We start from the raw sequence: 18244 nt of genomic DNA, 5'->3' as shown, positions 1-18244 counted from the left end.
ACCTCATCTCATGAGCCGGTTTTATGGGATTTTATGGGTTTCTGCCCAGCGGGTAACGGTGTCAAGGTCCCCCAAGTCAATGTCAATGGCGGACAAAATATCTGGTAATGGTTTAATGTAGAGAATAAGAAAATGTAAATATAAACGAAAAAGAAAAATACTTTAATATGTTATGATATTGTGTTTTTGCATTATATATATATATATATAACTCTATTTTAATATAATTATCCTTAAAATTTATTTCGCTTTGTAAATACATGAAATTTAATTTTCTTTCAATATATGTAAATATATACTTTGAACTTATTCTCACTCTAAGTCGTCTTTTAACTTACCCTTTCCGCAAATGATTTTCTTTATATAAAAGTAGAGTTAAAATATTTATTAAATGCCGATACTCATTATTTTGTGACAATTCAATTTGTTCATATATTAAAATATATATAAATTAAAAAGTATCTATTTTATTTTTTATGTTTTATTGCAATGGGCTACTCATTTTTTTTTCAAATTTGAATTAATAATATTCTTTCCTTTCACTTTTTAATTTTACAATTATAAAGTAGGAGTTTAATATATAATAAATCTTAATATGACATTGTAATTTATCATTCATTATACGAATTTTCTACTGAATAATATTATTTACATAAATACTGAAATAATAACTGTTTGCAATAAATAATTTATAAATAATTTGTATAATATTAAAATTTTCCAATAATATAATAAACATAGTACGTTCGAATTTAGTTATTTGATCTCGTCTATTTTCTGTTACATGAAGATACTAACGTGTTCTAAAAGTTTAAATTAAAAAAAAAACATTTTAACAAGTTTTAAATTCGTTCTTAATTTTAAACATTAATCAATAATTCATGAAAAAAATAATTTCCTCCTTGTTATTGGAAGAATTTTTTAAAACGAACACAAAAAAGTACAGTATAGATACCTAAACTTCAGTGCCGTAGTTACGAATACAAATTATTTTATATTAGTAACATTTATCAATCTTTCTATATAAAATATAAATATAAATAAATCAAAACCTTGCTACTCTACGTATAAATCACACCCAAACTTTCAAGCTTTCGTAAGATTGCGAGAGACTTTCTTATTGTCTTTCCCATGTTTTTATAAGATTTTACTTATTTAAACTATTCTTAATTTTAATAAAGTATTTACAAATGTTTGAAAACTTTAATTTTTTAGAAATTATTTTATAAATTTTAATTATTAAAATTAGTTCGTCTTTAAATATGTCGAGATAATATTAATAAAATCAATCAATATATCTGACTACAGTTTATTTTGAAGTTTAGAACTCTCTTAAGATTTTAATTTTGTACTTAAATCATTTTGATAAATTAAAAAAAATATTTAAATTATTTGTAAACTCAACTTTTAAATAATGTGAGGAAAGTATAAAAATAATGTGTTTAAAAGTATTCGTAACATATTTTAAACGTTTAAAATTAGAAAGCATTTATGATACTTTTAAATAATTAAAATAAACTAATCTTAAATAAAAAAAATTCCAAATTTTCCGCGTTGATGGTAAGTAGCGGCATTAGTAAGCGGTGAGTCCAGATCAAAGAGAAAACGGTAAAAAAGGATGGTAACTATTTGACATGCCTCCGAAGCTTTTGGCGCCCAACACAATCCCTCTCTTTCTCTGCGCGCAAAGAGCGTAATTAAATTCACTTCGCATTTTTCTCTCCGCTGTTTAGACACCGCCACCACAACAAATTCTGCTCTCTCTCGTTTTACAAACACGGAAACCACAGCGCGGCCACCGCTTTTCTTTTCCTATCAACCAAACATGCATTCACATTCAGGATTCGTCGCCGGATAGAAGCTTTCACAGTGAAATTGTCCCGTAAATTTCCGTTCCAATCCTCAATGCTCTTGTGTTAGGTTTAGACGTTTGCTTATTTTGAACGTTCTGGAATTTGCAATGGCGCTAATAATTGCTCTTGCGTGCATGCTAGCTTAGATAACAATAGAAGTTGATGAAACTGATGGTTTTCTTTGTTTCTCTGGTTCTTTTATCTGAATTTTGCGCTGGTTCATCTGAGAACAGTTGAATGCCTGAATACACAGCTATGACTCGACTCCAGATTGATGCGTGTAACTTGTTCATCGTTGTGGTGTGGAAAGTGGAAAGTGGAAGCTAGTCAGAGAAGAAATTTGTAAATAATTCCTAGTGGAGGATTAAACGTTGTTGATAACGTCTAGATTTCGGTAAAATATGCCTGAATTTCTATAATAAATTATGAAGTTATTGATTTATAATTAAAGTGAAAGATAGAATGTCATTAATAATGGCGGAGGATGTGATGCTTGCAGAGATATGATAAATTATGAAGTTATTGATTTAAATGAAGATTAACGGACAGCTTAACTCTAGTAGATGAAACCTAGCGAGATAGTGAGAAACTGAGAGAAAAATGTAGATATAATAGGTTTTATTTTTTTCTCCTTTAATCTGAATTTTGACCTGGTTCAGATAACCTTTCAAATTCATAACTATGAAGTGTCTTTGACTTGTTGACAATTGTGGTGTGAAAAATGGAAGCCAGTTAGAGAAGAACTAGTTTTATTCAAATTTGGTTCCTCTAAAGTGTTGAGTTGAATGCTGCTAGTAATGGTCTGTGATTAAATGCATGCACTTTCTGATAAAAAAAATGCATGCACTTTGTGTTATAAATTATGAAGTTATTATTGGTTTATATTATAATTTGAATTTTGACTTCTCTAATAAGTGCTGGATAAAAAGTAGTTAATGTGGTTCTTTTATCTACGACTTCTCTAGTTCATCACATATCAGTTGAGTGCTTGTGCTTGATACATAATTACGACATTGATGCTTAGTAGCTTGTGGAGCATTGTGGCGGAAAATGGAAACTAATTAAACAATTTTTTGTTCAAATTTGGCTTTTTTAGAATGCAGGATAAAATGCAATGAATAACCATTTATGTGTTTGAGATTGAGATAACATTTATAATAAATTATAGAAGTTATTGATTTAGATGTAGTTAAATACATAAGATATAGTACGACTTGATGGTTGCAAAATGGAAAACCAATTTGGGATGTTTGTATATGATACAGATTAAGCCTTGAGAAAGAATATAATGGCGAGTATTGCAGATATTAGTCTTTCGGCATCCATCAATCTGTTGACTGCATTGGCATTCCTGTTAGCATTTGCAGTATTGCGACTTCAGCCCTTTAATGACCGGGTCTACTTCCCAAAATGGTATCTGAAGGGGATAAGAGGCAGCCCAACAGGTTCCTCAACGGTAAAGAAATTTGTTAACTTGGACTGTGGGACCTACATCAGGTTTCTGAACTGGATGCCTGCAGCATTGCGTATGCCAGAACCAGAACTTATTGATCATGCAGGCCTTGACTCAGCAGTGTACATTCGAATATATCTTCTAGGGTGAGTTGGGCACCAAGTATCGCATTGATATTTACATACGTACAAATGGACTTAGTTTAAGAGGGACAACAATATCTGATATACTGTCTTGTATTTAAATATTTGACCCGTTTTCTTTTGTGATATATTTTTTTATCTGATTGGAATACTCGTGTACAGGTTCAAAATATTTGCCCCCATTACCCTGCTTGCTTTTATGGTTTTGGTTCCTGTTAACTGGACAGGGAAAACATTGGAAGCACCGGGAACTAAGAATTTGACTTATAGCGATATTGACAAGATTTCAATATCAAACATTCCATTTGGATCAGATAGGTTAGATTTATGACTGTTGTACCAACTCTGAGTTTCTTTCTCTTGCTCTCATAATGTGGATTCTTTATAAATGGAAGTTATTGGTTGTGTTGGGAACGTAATTGCAACTTTGATCTTTGCCTTTTTATTAAGAAAATCAGAATACCTCTAAAAGTTTAAATATTAATTGACTTAACTTCCTCTTCCTCTTTTATTTTAATAGGGTTTCAGACTCTAATTTTTCGCCTTGAGTTTCGCGTTACGTAATCTGCCTGCTTTGCAGTTGATGTTTCGAGATTTCACTTCGTTTTCTTCCAGGTTTTGGGCGCATATTGTAATGTCATATGTCTTCTCATTTTGGACATGCTATAGTCTCTATAAGGAGTACAAGAATGTAGCAGCAATGAGATTGCGATTTGTGGCAGCTGAAAGTCGTCGTCCGGACCAATTTACTGTAAGTTGGTCATTTTCACTAAGCCTCCTTCGCTGCTTCACTGCCCTTCATAACAAAGAAAAAACATGGAAAATCGGTACCTAAATTTTTTCATTTATGGTGTTCTAGCTCCTACAAATCCATTTTCTTGCCGATACGAAGAGAGTGGCTACTCATATTTACGGAAGTTTATCTTATCTGAATATCATGTAATTCTGTGTGTTATTTTGTGGCCGAGTTACCATTGTATTTCTTTGACATGTCAGGTTCTTCCTCAAATGCTCCTGGATCAGTGGATCCAACATTTGACTGAATACTTTTTCTAGTAATTCAAAGGAAGGGATTTTGTTAAAACATCCGGTTCTGTTTCATCCATGTAAAATTATTAAAAAAATCCGAATCTAGTGCTAATATTATATTACAACGACAGAGTGTGTACGCCCGCTGGCTTATACTGGCGGCCCTGTGCATGGATGGGGATTTCTACTCTCCCTATTTTCATGCCATGCATTCTACAATTAAACATGATAATAGTCTTTAAGCTTGTATTTGTTTTATAGGATATTAATGATCAGAAAGTTAGTATCCGTATTTTTAGTAATTTTAGCAGACTTGCTATCAAAACTATCCTTGTTAGATGCTTGCTAGTTGTCTTCTAATGTTGAATATTAAATGCGATGGTCTTTCAGCTTGTATATGTTTGATTGGACATTGACGATCTGAAAGTTAGTATCCGTATTTAGCATTTTTAGGAGACTTGCTAGCAAAACTATCCTTTTCAGTTGCTTGTTTAGCTGTATTCTATGTTGAATACCATTTGCTTATTCCTGGGTCACTTTCCAAAAGAGTTTTAAGTTGCGGCGTTCATTTATGCTTTATATAATGCATGTGTTTGTTTTTGTTTCCCGTTATTGGAAGGATTGAGCTAATAATTGCAGCCGATTTCCAGCCGTCCTTTAGCAAGCTGAATATTGTTTGTAATAACCACTCATATTTTTACAGGTCCTGGTGAGGAGTGTTCCCCCAGATCCCGATGAATCTGTCACTGAGCACATCGAACATTTTTTTTGCGTCAACCATCCTGATCACTATCTAATGCATCAGGTATGTTGCTTAATTGCAAATAGAAATAATCTGTAAAAAATGTATACTTTTTCTTAGTTGTTTTTGTTTGGGAATTACCACTTCCCCTCTTCGTGTGCTTACTTAAACCCTCACATAAAGGGTGACCCGAACCTGGGAAAAATAGATGTATATATGCAAAAACGCGTCATAAACACATAGTAATACAAAATATTGCAAACACATCAAGCTTAAAATTTAAAGTGATCCAACACGTCCAAATCCTTGAATAAGTAATACTCCCACCACTATTAACAACTTTGTATAAGTTGCAAATCCTCATACATACTGCTATTACAATTTTATTGACAAAGCTATAAACCTTATAATTCCCTGCAACTTTTACGGACGAGGTTGACAACCTTCCTCTAACATTACTCACAATATGTTCTCTCTCATTCCCATAATCCTACCAATCAATACTAGTATTATTTTATTGTTGCTGAGAAATCCAAAGAAGAGAAACATGGAGAGATTTTCTTCAATGAGCTACGAGTCTAATGCAAATGAATTTGATACTACACTCAATTCAAAACTAAAAAAACATTAAATTTATAGTTCTTTTTACTTATGTGTTAGTGTTACTCAACTCACCCTTTTTGTACTGAGTGGACTTCACTTAAACACTTGCGCCCTCGCGGTAACTTACAGTAATTTATTTGATGGATAAACAAAAAGTCTGTATCATGATACGAACTATATATCTCACTTATCTTGATATATAGTTAAAACTTAAAAATGGGAAACCATGGACCCTTATTCAACTAAGAATTACGGGTCAAAACCCAACATTTTAACATATTGGCGTTCCTCTTAGGAATTATGATTTGTAATTTACTGAGAGTTACTTCAATTTTTGAGGATCTTCTATTATGAATCTTGAATCTGTATTACTTATTCGATTTTCTCTCGTGTAACAAAAGAATAATTTATTATCAATTATTGATAGGTTGTTTATAACGCGAACAAGCTTGCAGCAATAGTTGCACAGAAGAAGCAATGTATGAACTGGTATATTTATTACCAAAACAAATACGAAAGAAGTCCTTCCAAGAGGCCAACTACTCGGGTAGCTTTCTTTTCACGATTTACTACTAAATAACTTCTAATTTCAGTAGAAGAGACCTCCTTTTGGCATTTTCTTTTTCACGAGAATAGCCATGAAGTGGCATCAACTAATAACCTTTTGGTTCACGACTTGATTTCTTATCTATAGACAGGTTTCATGGGTTTATTGGGGAATAAAGTTGATGCTATTGATCATTACTCTGCACAAATTGATAAACAGAGCAAAGAAGTAAGTACTGATCAAATTATACAATGGATACGTCAATGTCACCCTTCTTATCCCTTTATGTAATTATAGTTCCTTTTCACAGATTTTATCAGGTCAGCTTGCCTACTCTTATCACTTTTATAATAATATGAAGTAATCAAATTATGGTAATTACATATCATTGCTATAACCAGTGGAGATAATGAGCTACTTTGCTTTTAGAAATGGGATATCATGTTATATTTAGGGAACTCAAAACATTTTGGACATATCGTTTCATTCCATGCTCTTGTTTCACTTGCTAATTTGGTTGTTCTCGCTTTTGATTATTATCCTCATGTTTATATCGGAAAATTCCAAGTGGTACATGTACAAGTTGTAAATGGCACGGTTTCTGTTTTTCCTTGCAGGTACTCGGAAACTAACATATGGCTAGTCAATTATTAGTTTATTTTAAAATTAAAATGCCAGGAATGACGGCTACTTGAACTTGTAGTTTACATGCATGATATAAATTTTAATTGCAAAGATTCACCTTGCGCCCGTATGTGTAAGGGGAGGGGAAAAAAAGAGAATGGGAAGAATAAACGGAAATTTAGTCATTAGACATGTTTGGAAGAATTTTATTACAAATACTTTTATAAAGGAAAATGAAATTAGTATTTTTATAAATTAAAATTAGTTTATGCATCAGTTAAAAATAAAATTTTAGAAAAGTTATATATTTTTTTTATCACATAAATTGATTTTAGTTTTTTATAAATATTTACGGATAGATTCGTCAAAGGTGGAAACCAGACTAGATGCAACTTTTACTGGCTAAATCAGTTGATATGTGGGTATTGATTTCTTTCGATGATTTCAAACAGGAAGCGGAAGAAAGAGAACATGTTATAAACAATCCGGAAGCTGTTATTCCTGCAGCTTTTGTTTCATTCAAAACACGATGGGGGGCTGCTGTGTGCGCTCAAACTCAGCAAACCAGTAATACTACAATTTGGCTCACAGAATGGGCTCCTGAGCCTCGGGATGTCTTTTGGGAAAATCTTGCAATTCCATATTTTGACCTCAGCATGAGAAGATTGGTCATGACCGTTTCTTTATTTTTGCTGACATTTTGCTTTATGATACCAATAGCATTTGTCCAATCTTTGGCCAACATTGAGTCAATTATGAAGGTCTTTCCTTTCTTGAAGCCTATAATCCAAAAGTAAGTGGTCTCAATCTCATACCAGTTATTAATTTTACTATACTAAATTTGAATGCTAAATTGCTAATAAATTTCTACTTGATTTTTCATTTTTCCCTCCCACAAAACTGAAGTTTAAACATAAGATCTCATATAAACTACTCAAATCCCATGTAACCAGGGAAAATATATATCTTTTAAAATTCTCAAAACATTAAATGTTTTCATTATTCTATAATCATTTAAGGGATTCTTATGCCAATCATCTAAGTCTTCTTTTGTTACATAATCATTTAAGGCTTTCGTGATTGCATTACACTTTTCAGTATATTTTCACCTGTAATCAAACTTATGGTTAGCATTTTCAATCATTTAAAACTAACTAGGGTTTGTTAAATTAGAAATAACGTGTTTTTGAAAAAAAATGATAAAAAAAAGTGATTGTTTCAAAAACAGTACAAATGTTTGATTACAATTATTATAATGTGTTTGCAGGTATATGTGTTTAGTGTATTTGTGGTGTTAAAGAAATTTTTTCCAATTATAATTATTTTATTTTTCTATTAAATGTGGTCCTATGTGTTTTTTGAAAACTACTTTTTTTTTTTAATAAAAAGCTTTCAATGTTAGTCAATTTTGAAAACCACTTTTACACTTGTTTATTTTTATAAACTATTCTAAATAAGTTGTTGTTTTTAATTTATTTTTGGCTTCTGTTTTTTTTTTAAATATTAAATGAACATGTAAAAATATAATAAGTGTTTTTTTGTTATGTAATCACCTTAAATATTTTGTAATGTAATCAATTAGAATGAATTTAACTATATTATTGGATAAAATTACATCTCCTTTACTAATCAATCTGATTATTATAAATTAATATTTTACTATATAATTATAAAATATAAATGTTTATTTTATATTAATAAATTTTATAAGAAAAAATAATTTAAATATATAAATTATATTACTATTTAAACTTAAAATAAATAAATATTTTCAAATATATAAACTATATTTTGAGGTTATATATTTAAGTTGTGGCATAATATTTTTTTTAAAAAAATTGAAACTAATATGCAATTAAGAAAAGTAAATAGATGAATAAAGATTCAAAGAATCATAGTTAGAAATAGTTGAAATATATTCTTTTATTAACTGAATAATATGTGAAATGTATATAGAGGAGATTTTTTTCCAAATAAATTATTTTAAACTTTATTTATTCAAATAGACTTGTCTACTATTTACATGTCGGAAATCAATTCTCTTGAATTTTAACTTATGAATAGTTTACCTTCCATAAACAATGATAAATATAGATTTTTTTTATACGGGTGATAATTGTTCACATGTCAGAATTTGACTCTAGAGGATCGAATTCCGACAGTATTGTGAATAATAACTGAATCATGTTTATAATTTCAATTTATAATACAATAGTATAAATTATTAATCTTACAAGATGTTTAACAATTTAATTATTTTATAAATACACACCAAATTATTCTCTGAAATTAAGAATACAAATCAGTCAAGTTTACGAAATTACAAAAACATTCATTTAATTTTAAAATAATAAAATATCAGCCCTTTTTATTATTTACTTTAAAAACTAAAATAGTTGTTATTTCAAAAGATTAATATACAATTCAAAAATTAAATTAGTTAATGTTTTTAATAAATTTAATACTAATTTAGTGTAATAAACAATGTATTACAAATTTGATAACTATTTCAAAAGTATTAATAATATTAATTTCTTATTTATATTGTATTTTTTTTTGTACATCTAGAGAGGTATTACGTATATGTTTACTATTTTTTTTAGATGAATATTAAATGCAGTTTCGTAAAGATTTTTAGTTTGGTTTCCTAATTTGAGTTTAGTCTTCAATTAAGTTGATCTTGAAATCTTTTGTTGAGTGAATTACTGAAATATTTAAGTGGCTTACTATGGAATATTTATTGTTTCAAAAGCGCCATTTCTTTCTGTAATGGATGTGGTTTGATGCACTGAGTTACTCTGTTGCAGGCCATCGGTGAAGTCTCTCATTCAAGGATTTCTTCCCGGGCTAGCATTAAAGATATTTCTTGCGTTGCTTCCGAAAATTCTGATGACGATGTCCAAAATGGAAGGTTTTACTTCCCTTTCAGGTTTGGATCGGAGGTCAGCTTCCAAATATTACTTGTTTATTCTCATCAATGTATTCCTTGGGAGTATAATAACAGGAACAGCATTTCAGCAACTTCAGCAGTTTCTTAACCAGCCCTCTACAGAGTAGGCTCTGAATTTGTTTAGTTTAGATATTTTATATGGACACTGAGATTGGCAGCATCTGACATGGAATATTAATTTTCAGGTTCACAAAAACTGTTGGCAGTACAATCCCCATGAAAGCCACATTTTTCATCACATACATAATGGTGGATGGTTGGGCTGGAATAGCTGCAGAGATTCTCAGGTTATCTCCGTTAATTACTTTCCACCTTAAAAACACATTCTTGGTGAAGACGGAGCAAGACAGAGAGAATGCAATGGATCCTGGAAGCTTGGAATTTTCTACATCTGAACCTCGCATCCAGTTATATTTCGTGCTGGGGCAGGTGTACGCTCCAGTCACACCTTTTCTTCTCCCCTTCATTGTAATCTTCTTTGGTTTTGCCTACTTGATCTTTCGGCACCAGGTAAGTCTGCACCAATATTTTGTTGTTGTAGTTTATGCATACCTAAACAAGCCCAGGAAACAGCAAGATGAAAAATACAGCTAAACTCACTTTTGGAATTGTTTTGATTGCTGCTTCACCTACTAACCTTGCATGTCCTACATTAAAGTAAAATGATAATGTTTCTAATAATGCTTAATAACCACTTTTTATTCTTGTCCAAAGATTATCAATGTGTATAACCAGCAATACGAGAGTGGAGCTGCGTTTTGGCCAGATGTCCATGGGCGAGTAGTTACGGGGTTGATTATATCTCAAATTCTTCTGATGGGATTGTTAAGTACAAGAGGTACAGAAACGTCGACGTTAGTGCTTATTGCACAACCCATCTTGACATTCTGGTTTCACAGATATTGCAAAGGTCTCTTCGAATCTGCATTTGTAAAATTTCCACTAGAGGTTGGTTAAGCAATTATAAGTATGCATATACATGTTAAAGTATTATTGTGTATGTTACAGAGAACAACCATATGTACAAGGAAACAAGTTGTGTTATGTGGTTTGGCATGTCAGATATATCTGCTGTTATCATATTCACTTAATTTTTATTAAAAGAAAGATACATAAATTGTTTTTATTTTAAGGAAAAGTTCAATGCATTTTACTTGATTTTTTTTTGTATGTGTCTGTACAGAAGTTTATCCTAACAGAATCTGAGTAGATATAGTTTTGAGAGGCAGATATTAATTATGGTCCTGTATTAGCTGACATATTTGAGATTTGACAGGAAGCCATGGTGAAGGATACACTTGAACGTGCTGTTGAGCCAAACTTAAACCTGAGACTTTACCTTCAGAAGGCTTACGTACACCCAGTTTTTAAGGACGATGATTTTGAAAAACCAGTAGTCGTTGATGATGAAGAGGATAATCCACTAATTCAGACTACAAGACCTACTCGGAGTAGCAAAAATGGTAGTGAAACCGGCAGTTGCTAAGGTACAGTTCATTTGAGATTCCAAGAAAAGTTGAAATTTGAATGAGAATCAACTATTTTTAGTTGAAATTTGAGATGCATCAAGCAGCATTCCCAAAACCAATAGCATCGTAACATCCTGTTGATATCCATTGCCTTCCAAAAATGTTATTTCTTGTGTAAATATCAGTATGTTTTATTTTCTTGTAACTAATGTAGAAAATACTCTGTTCAATATGTACAATAAGTGAAAAATAACAGCTCTGGGATGAAAATAACTGTTTCTTTTGTGATAATTGTATCCGCATCAAAAAGAAATTTATCTTTACAGAAGGTTTTTACAGTACGTTTTTTTATCAAATTTTTACCACTTTTTATATAAATTTGTTGCACAAGTGATTGGTTCATTCGGCGGTGTTAATACAGTCTTGCAGATAGACAAGCCACAAACGACAAAACTCTTGAATGGAAAGAATGAATAATGAAGAGATGTCTGTTTCTGATAACAGTTTGATAAAGAAGGGAACGGTGAGGAGTGAGTGAGTGAGTAAGAGAATTGAGAGAAGACAGAAAAGAGTTGACGGATTATGTGACACAACACAACACAAACTCTTTTTCTCTTATCTCATTATTCCTCTTCATCCTCTCCTAAGGCTAGGTGAACTCCACATAAAATCCATTAATAGTTTACCTGTAAAATTAAGTTTTGGAAGTTATCAAGTTTGCAAACAAATCCTCAAAATGTCTTAGTTTAGTTTATATAAGGGTCTCAAATGTTTATAATATTAGCAATTATAGTCCTCCTTTGTTATAAATAATGTAAAGCTTTATACTCTTCAATGGTTCCAAATCTAATGAACTTGACACACCTAACCATATGGTTGATAAAATGGGTAAATTCATCATCATGCCGCTGATATATATTAAAGACACATTTAATTATGATTTTTTTAAGAATTTAACTACTTGCTTTTTAATCAATGCATTTAATTGATATTGAAAAAATATTTTTATATATTAAACTACTGAATTATAATTTATAATTAAAATAAATGTTTATAATTTAAATTAAAATATTATTACAAATTTACATATTTTTAAAAATACAAAAAATATTAATATTTTTAATTATAATAAATTTTAAAAAAATATGTGAGTTGGTCGTGTCATACTAATAGCGGACTAGTAAATTGGTTTGTTTTATTATCCCTATCCAAGAAACAAGTTTCACATACAACATATTGAGTCCAAAGTGGAAATTATTTGTAAAGTAAATTCAACAAGAATAAAAACTTTACCTGTAAAGTAGTTTTTTCAAGTATGATTATTGTTTTTATTTTATAAGTATTAGAATGGATAATTTGTAAATGTAAGAACCAAAAGTTAAAATTTGCACAACAACCATACAATTAAATACGTAATTAAACTCTTTTAAAATTTATACCTATTTTTAATGGTTTATTTGGTAGACAAGAGAAAAATAAAAAGTGAATAAAAATAGAGATGAGTGAAAATAGGTAAAAAATAAAATAAAAGTTAAAGGTGTTTGATTGAAAAAATAATATAAAAATAAATATAAAATATTGATGAATCCCACTAGTTTTAAAATATATTAATTTTAAATTTTAACTATAAATCATTTCTACAATATTGTAATTTTTTTCCATTTATATTTGTCCTGACCAGTCCTCGGTCATCGACTGACCTCAAACATCACACACCGGTGCCTGATAGTAAAGATGGACCACGTGAGGTAGGTCCTGGATAAGCATATCAGGGTGATGGTCAGTCTTTGGACATCGGTACTATAAACTTCGACGTTGGAGATCGACATCAGGCCTCATCAAAAGAGGGAGAGATCGGACATCGACTGTTTAAACAGTTATATTGGGCCACGTAAGGTCGATCCCAGAATTACACAGTTATCATTTAAAACGATAAAAATGAGAAAAGCCTAAGTCACGAGGGATCCATGCAAGTGGTGTATAGCGCGTTCAGGCGCGACACGAGTAAACAGTCCTTGAAAGCGCTAAGGCCCATTAGGGTTAGGGTTTCTGAAGGAAGTTGCATGCATGACACGTGAATACTTAGGGCACCCGCAAAACAGATGACCCCAGAGACTTGGTGCACAAGTTGGTACCCAGGCGACCATTCTGTTAGTCGTTGCACTCCAGTTAAGGGATGTTCCATGTGCCAGATTACGCTAAGATTATGTCATAGCGGCGCAGGGACATTCTCCAAGGAACCCTAGACATCGGTAAAGGAACAAAGGTAAACCCTAATTTCAACCTATATAAAGGGTGCTAAGAACCCTATAACAAGGGACACAATTTTCTAAGATTGAAACTACTTTATACACTTAGTGTTTATTTGTCCTTATACTGACTTGAACGTCGGAGTGCAAACGATCGTCAAGGCGCCCTTTATCTTTGCAGGTGAAAGATTCTTTGATCAAGGAAGTACGATTTTCTCAGACGGAGATAGGAGGGCCAAAGGATGTTGTTCGAGAACAATATTCATTACTAGATAACAATGGTTAAATAAAAGAAAAAGTTAAAGTTAGAAAGGAAAATTCCACTTAGTAAGTTATGTATTCTACAAATACAAAAACAATGAGTTGTTAATAAAAGTAACAAATACTTTATATTAGTGATATAATCAAATATTAAATAATTAAGAGTGTTTTATCTCAATCTCTTATAATCATTATAATCAGTCTTTAGATTATTTGAATATTTGAAAATGAGAAGTCTTATTACTCTTAAATTTTTTTATCTCTCATTCATATCACTCCAAATGGTTGAACTATTACCAATTTTCATTTCTGTCATTTGAACAATAAGTTAAGTTTGACTATCCACATTGTTTAAACAAGAGACCCTCAAAAGAAGAACTTAATCAAAGATCTTAAATAAAAAATAATTTGCTAAATAAATTATAAACATAAATTAATAAGAAGATTAAGCCTCAACAGAATCCATGATAATAAAGTATAAATAAATTGTCATAAAATATGCACTCAATAATCATTACAATCCATAAATATGATAATAAAGTATAAATAAATTATCATGAAATATACATCTAATAACCTTTATAATCCATAAATACTTTTTACCTACTTAAATGTTTAAATATCTTTAAAATAACCTTATTTCTTTCTTGTAAGAAGTGTAAATATCTCTCAATTAGTGCATAAAATAAAATTTGAAGGGACCTTTAAATATGATATTTTGTGGCATTCGTTGGCCAAAAGGTAACAAAGCCCTGAGAGAAGGACGGAATTGCAATTTCAAACCCAGTAATTGAACATCAGTACCAACTGGACCAACCAGTTAACCGTCAAACATCCCAACCGTTCATTACGAGATTCACATATCTGACGGTAATGAGAGAAGCAGCAGTGTGTCTTCAGCGTAACCGTTACCTTAGTGTTCCTTCTTTCAGTTACTCTTCAGATCGACAATGGAAGTTTCCATCACTCATAAAAACAACCTTACTGAATCTCTGTCACTCCAACCTAATGCAATGCTGTAAATAGCAACTACTCAATTTCCTTCCTCGGATTCAACTATGGCAAGTGTTGTGTCAGCCTTCTCATTCTCACTCATTCCTTTCAATCAACACAAATTCGGAGCCAAATGCGTTGGCTTTCACAAACCCTTGATCCAAAGGAAGCAACGCCAACTTGGATTGCAAAACCACTTTTTCCCCTTTTTCCGAAACCCATCCTCCAAATTGTGTGCCACTTCACGATTGTCCATTGAGGAGACGGAGCAGCAAGTCGAACCCTTTACGCGGCCGGAAGACCTAAAAGGGGCGTTGGCGTATTTGTTTAGGACGGAAACTGGTGGGGGTTTGGTGAAAGTTTATGTCACAAAGAAAAAAGATAGGTATTTTGTTTACATTGAGATTTCTTCGTTGGATGTGAATCATTGTGGTGACAGTGAAACATTGGTGTTGTGTTGGGGTGTGTATAGAGGTGACTCATCTTGTTTTGTGGATATGGATTCGACTGGTTTGAGTGGGAATGCGGCAAAGCGGATGAATGTTAGTCCTTTGGTGCAAACTTCTGTTTGCAAGTTTGGAGTTGAGTTGGAATTTGATGCCAAATATGTTCCTTTGTACTTGTCATTTTTCTTGATGTCATCTTTGGATGCAGGGTTGGAGATTATAAGCCATAGGAGAACGAATTTTTGCGTGCCGGTTGGTTTGCTACCGGGTTACCCGGGTCCTTTGGGGCTCTCTTATTCTCCTGATGGGTCTGTGAATTTCGCTATTTTCTCTAGACATGCTGAGAGTGTGGTTTTGTGCTTGTATGATGAGAAGGGTGTGGAGAAGCCTGCTTTGGAAGTTGATTTGGATCCCTATGTGAATAGGTCAGGTGACATCTGGCATGTCTCGTTTGAGAGTGTCAAGAGTTTTGTGAGCTATGGTTATCGCTGCAGAGGGGGTGTTCATAAGCAGAACAACGGTGATAGTTCTGCTGAGCTTGTTGTTTTGGACCCGTATGCTAAGATTGTTGGTCATTCTTATCCTAGTGGTCTTGAACTAGTGCAGAATCTTGGATGGTTGGGAAAGGAACCTGCTTTTGACTGGGGTGGTGATTTTCTCCCAGATTTGTCCATGGAGGAGCTAGTGGTTTATAGGTTGAATGTCAAGCGCTTTACTCAGCATAACTCAAGCCAACTTCCAAGTGGTTCAGCTGGGACTTTTACAGGTTTGGCTGAGAAGGTTCAACATTTTAAAGATCTAGGCGTGAATGCTGTTCTGCTGGAGCCGGTTTTCACATCTGATGAAAAAAAAGGACCATATTTTCCTTGCCATTTTTTCTCCCTGATGCACATTTATGGACCATCTGGTGGTCCTGTGTCTACTATGGCCTCTATGAAAGAGATGGTTAAAACTATGCATGCCAATGGGATAGAAGTTCTAGTGGAAGTAGTTTTCTCAAATACTGCTGAGATTGGTGCTCTACAGGGAATTGATGATTCATCCTACTACCTAGCAAATGGAGTTGGTGATTTGAAGATACAGAGTGCTTTGAACTGTAACTATCCTATAGTGCAAAACTTGATTCTGGATAGTCTGCGGTATTGGGTGACTGAGTTTCACATTGATGGCTTCTCTTTCATAAATGCTTCACACCTGCTGAGGGGATTTCATGGGGAGTACTTATCTAGACCTCCATTAGTTGAAGCAATTGCTTTTGACCCAGTACTCTCCAAGACTAAAATCATTGCAGATTGTTGGGATCCTCATGACACGGTAGCGAAGGAAATTCACTTTCCTCATTGGATGAGATGGGCTGAAATGAATGCAAAATTTTGTAATGACGTGAGGAACTTTTTTAGGGGTGAAAATCTTCTTAGCGACCTTGCAACAAGACTTTGTGGGAGTGGAGACATGTTTTCTGGTGGACGAGGCCCAGCATTCTCTTTTAATTACATTGTCAGGAACTTTGGATTTTCTCTTGTAGACTTGGTCAGCTTCAGCAGTGATGATGAATTAAGTTGGAATTGTGGAGAAGAAGGACCCACTAATAACACCAGTGTCCTTGAAAGACGACTCAAACAAATCCGTAATTTCCTCTTCATCTTGTTTGTGTCATTAGGAGTACCTGTTCTGAACATGGGAGATGAATGTGCCCACTCATCTGGTGGTTTTCCTGCATATGATGATATAAAGCCTATGACTTGGAGTGCTTTGACAACAGGCTTTGGTAAACAAATCTCACAATTCATTTTCTTTATGAGTTCACTGAGAAGGAGGAGGAGTGATCTTCTTCAGAGAAGGAGCTTCTTAAAAGAAGAAAACATAGAATGGTATGGAAGTGATGGGGCACCACCAAGATGGGAAGACCCATCATGCAAGTTCCTGGCCATGACTTTGAAGAGTGAAGTAGCAGTGTTGTCAGAGAGCTCTGTATCTTCTGATATTTCTGGGGATATATTTATTGCTTTAAATGTGGCTGATGAGCCAGAAAGTACAGTTTTACCTTTGCCTCCAGAAGGGATGTCATGGTACCGCTTAGTTGACACAAGTCTTCCATTTCCGGGGTTTTTCTCTAGCAGTGGTGAAATTGTCCCTGAGATGAAAGCAGGTCTGTCTACTTATAAAATGAAGTCTCACAGCTGCGCTTTGTTTGAGGCATGTAATCCTACCATTTAAAACAAATACATTCCTTCCCCAGAGGAACTTCTCTCAAACTTGGCAAATGTTGCCATTCAGTTTTAGGTTTGTAGATTAATTACTGAGGTAATAATAAATTGGTGAGAAGGCATACTGGGAATGTATGCTCCAATACTGTGTAAATAGTAGTTTTATTGTAGTGATTTCTTATGGTCTTTATTTTTAAATAAATAAATAAGGAGTATTTATTTTTGAAAATAGTATTTTTTTATATGCAAGAAAAATACTACATACATACAACTCTCCCTTGTTGTGACTTCAGGAGGCTAGGAGCCTGCATTACATTTTAGTGTGTATTTATATTTTCAGAATAAAACTATCCTTATGACACTAAAGACAGTCACTTCAGAATTTTACTGTCATAATTTAACTGTTTTATTTTATTCAAATTTATAAGGTAAGAATTAGTGTGGATCAATCCAGCATATTCTAAATGAATTTCTTGCAGCAATGCATTCCATCCTTAATAAGATAGTTTGACATCAGCTTCAGGGGTGCTTGCAATGATTGAAGAAAATTTACTCATGAAAATTACATTACATAAGATCGAAGACAGATAATTAGTGGATTACAATAAAGTTGCGTGCATTTGGTGCTAACGACATTCACATGCATAGGATTTGTTACATATATCATCCACGAAA

General features: G+C 32.7%; 2 protein-coding genes across 2 annotated transcripts; both read left to right on the top strand.

Moving 5' to 3' along the window:
• The first annotated feature begins 1731 nt into the window (after positions 1–1731).
• Positions 1732–11750, top strand: LOC137814195 (hyperosmolality-gated Ca2+ permeable channel 1.7). The gene is made up of 12 exons (XM_068616788.1): positions 1732–1882; positions 3119–3452; positions 3612–3767; positions 4065–4200; positions 5182–5283; positions 6251–6370; positions 6518–6598; positions 7447–7787; positions 9802–10047; positions 10130–10454; positions 10659–10892; positions 11221–11750. Exons 2-12 carry the CDS (start codon positions 3142–3144, stop codon positions 11428–11430), a joined length of 2262 nt encoding a protein of 753 aa, XP_068472889.1. The 5' UTR covers positions 1732–1882; positions 3119–3141; the 3' UTR covers positions 11431–11750.
• Positions 11751–14774: 3024 nt separating this feature from the next.
• On the top strand, positions 14775–17798 carry DBE1 (debranching enzyme 1). The gene has a single exon (XM_068616786.2). The coding sequence runs from the start codon at positions 14982–14984 to the stop codon at positions 17577–17579; it is 2598 nt and encodes an 865-aa protein (XP_068472887.1). The 5' UTR covers positions 14775–14981; the 3' UTR covers positions 17580–17798.
• Positions 17799–18244: the final 446 nt, after the last annotated feature.

Source organism: Phaseolus vulgaris, chromosome 1, assembly GCF_051622355.1.
Source record: "Phaseolus vulgaris cultivar YP4 chromosome 1, ASM5162235v1, whole genome shotgun sequence".
Classification (NCBI taxonomy): domain Eukaryota; kingdom Viridiplantae; phylum Streptophyta; class Magnoliopsida; order Fabales; family Fabaceae; genus Phaseolus; species Phaseolus vulgaris.
This window is presented reverse-complemented; position numbering and strand designations above follow the sequence as displayed.

Excerpts from the sequence above, each read along its gene's own strand:
- LOC137814195 (XM_068616788.1), top strand. The coding sequence starts at position 3,142 with ATGGCGAGTATTGCAGATATTAGTCTTTCGGCATCCATCAATCTGTTG. Across the intron at positions 3,768-4,064 it reads ATTCCATTTGGATCAGATAG|GTTTTGGGCGCATATTGTAA; the intron begins GTTAGATTTATG and ends GTTTTCTTCCAG. Across the intron at positions 10,893-11,220 it reads TTGTAAAATTTCCACTAGAG|GAAGCCATGGTGAAGGATAC; the intron begins GTTGGTTAAGCA and ends GAGATTTGACAG.
- DBE1 (XM_068616786.2), top strand. The coding sequence starts at position 14,982 with ATGGCAAGTGTTGTGTCAGCCTTCTCATTCTCACTCATTCCTTTCAAT.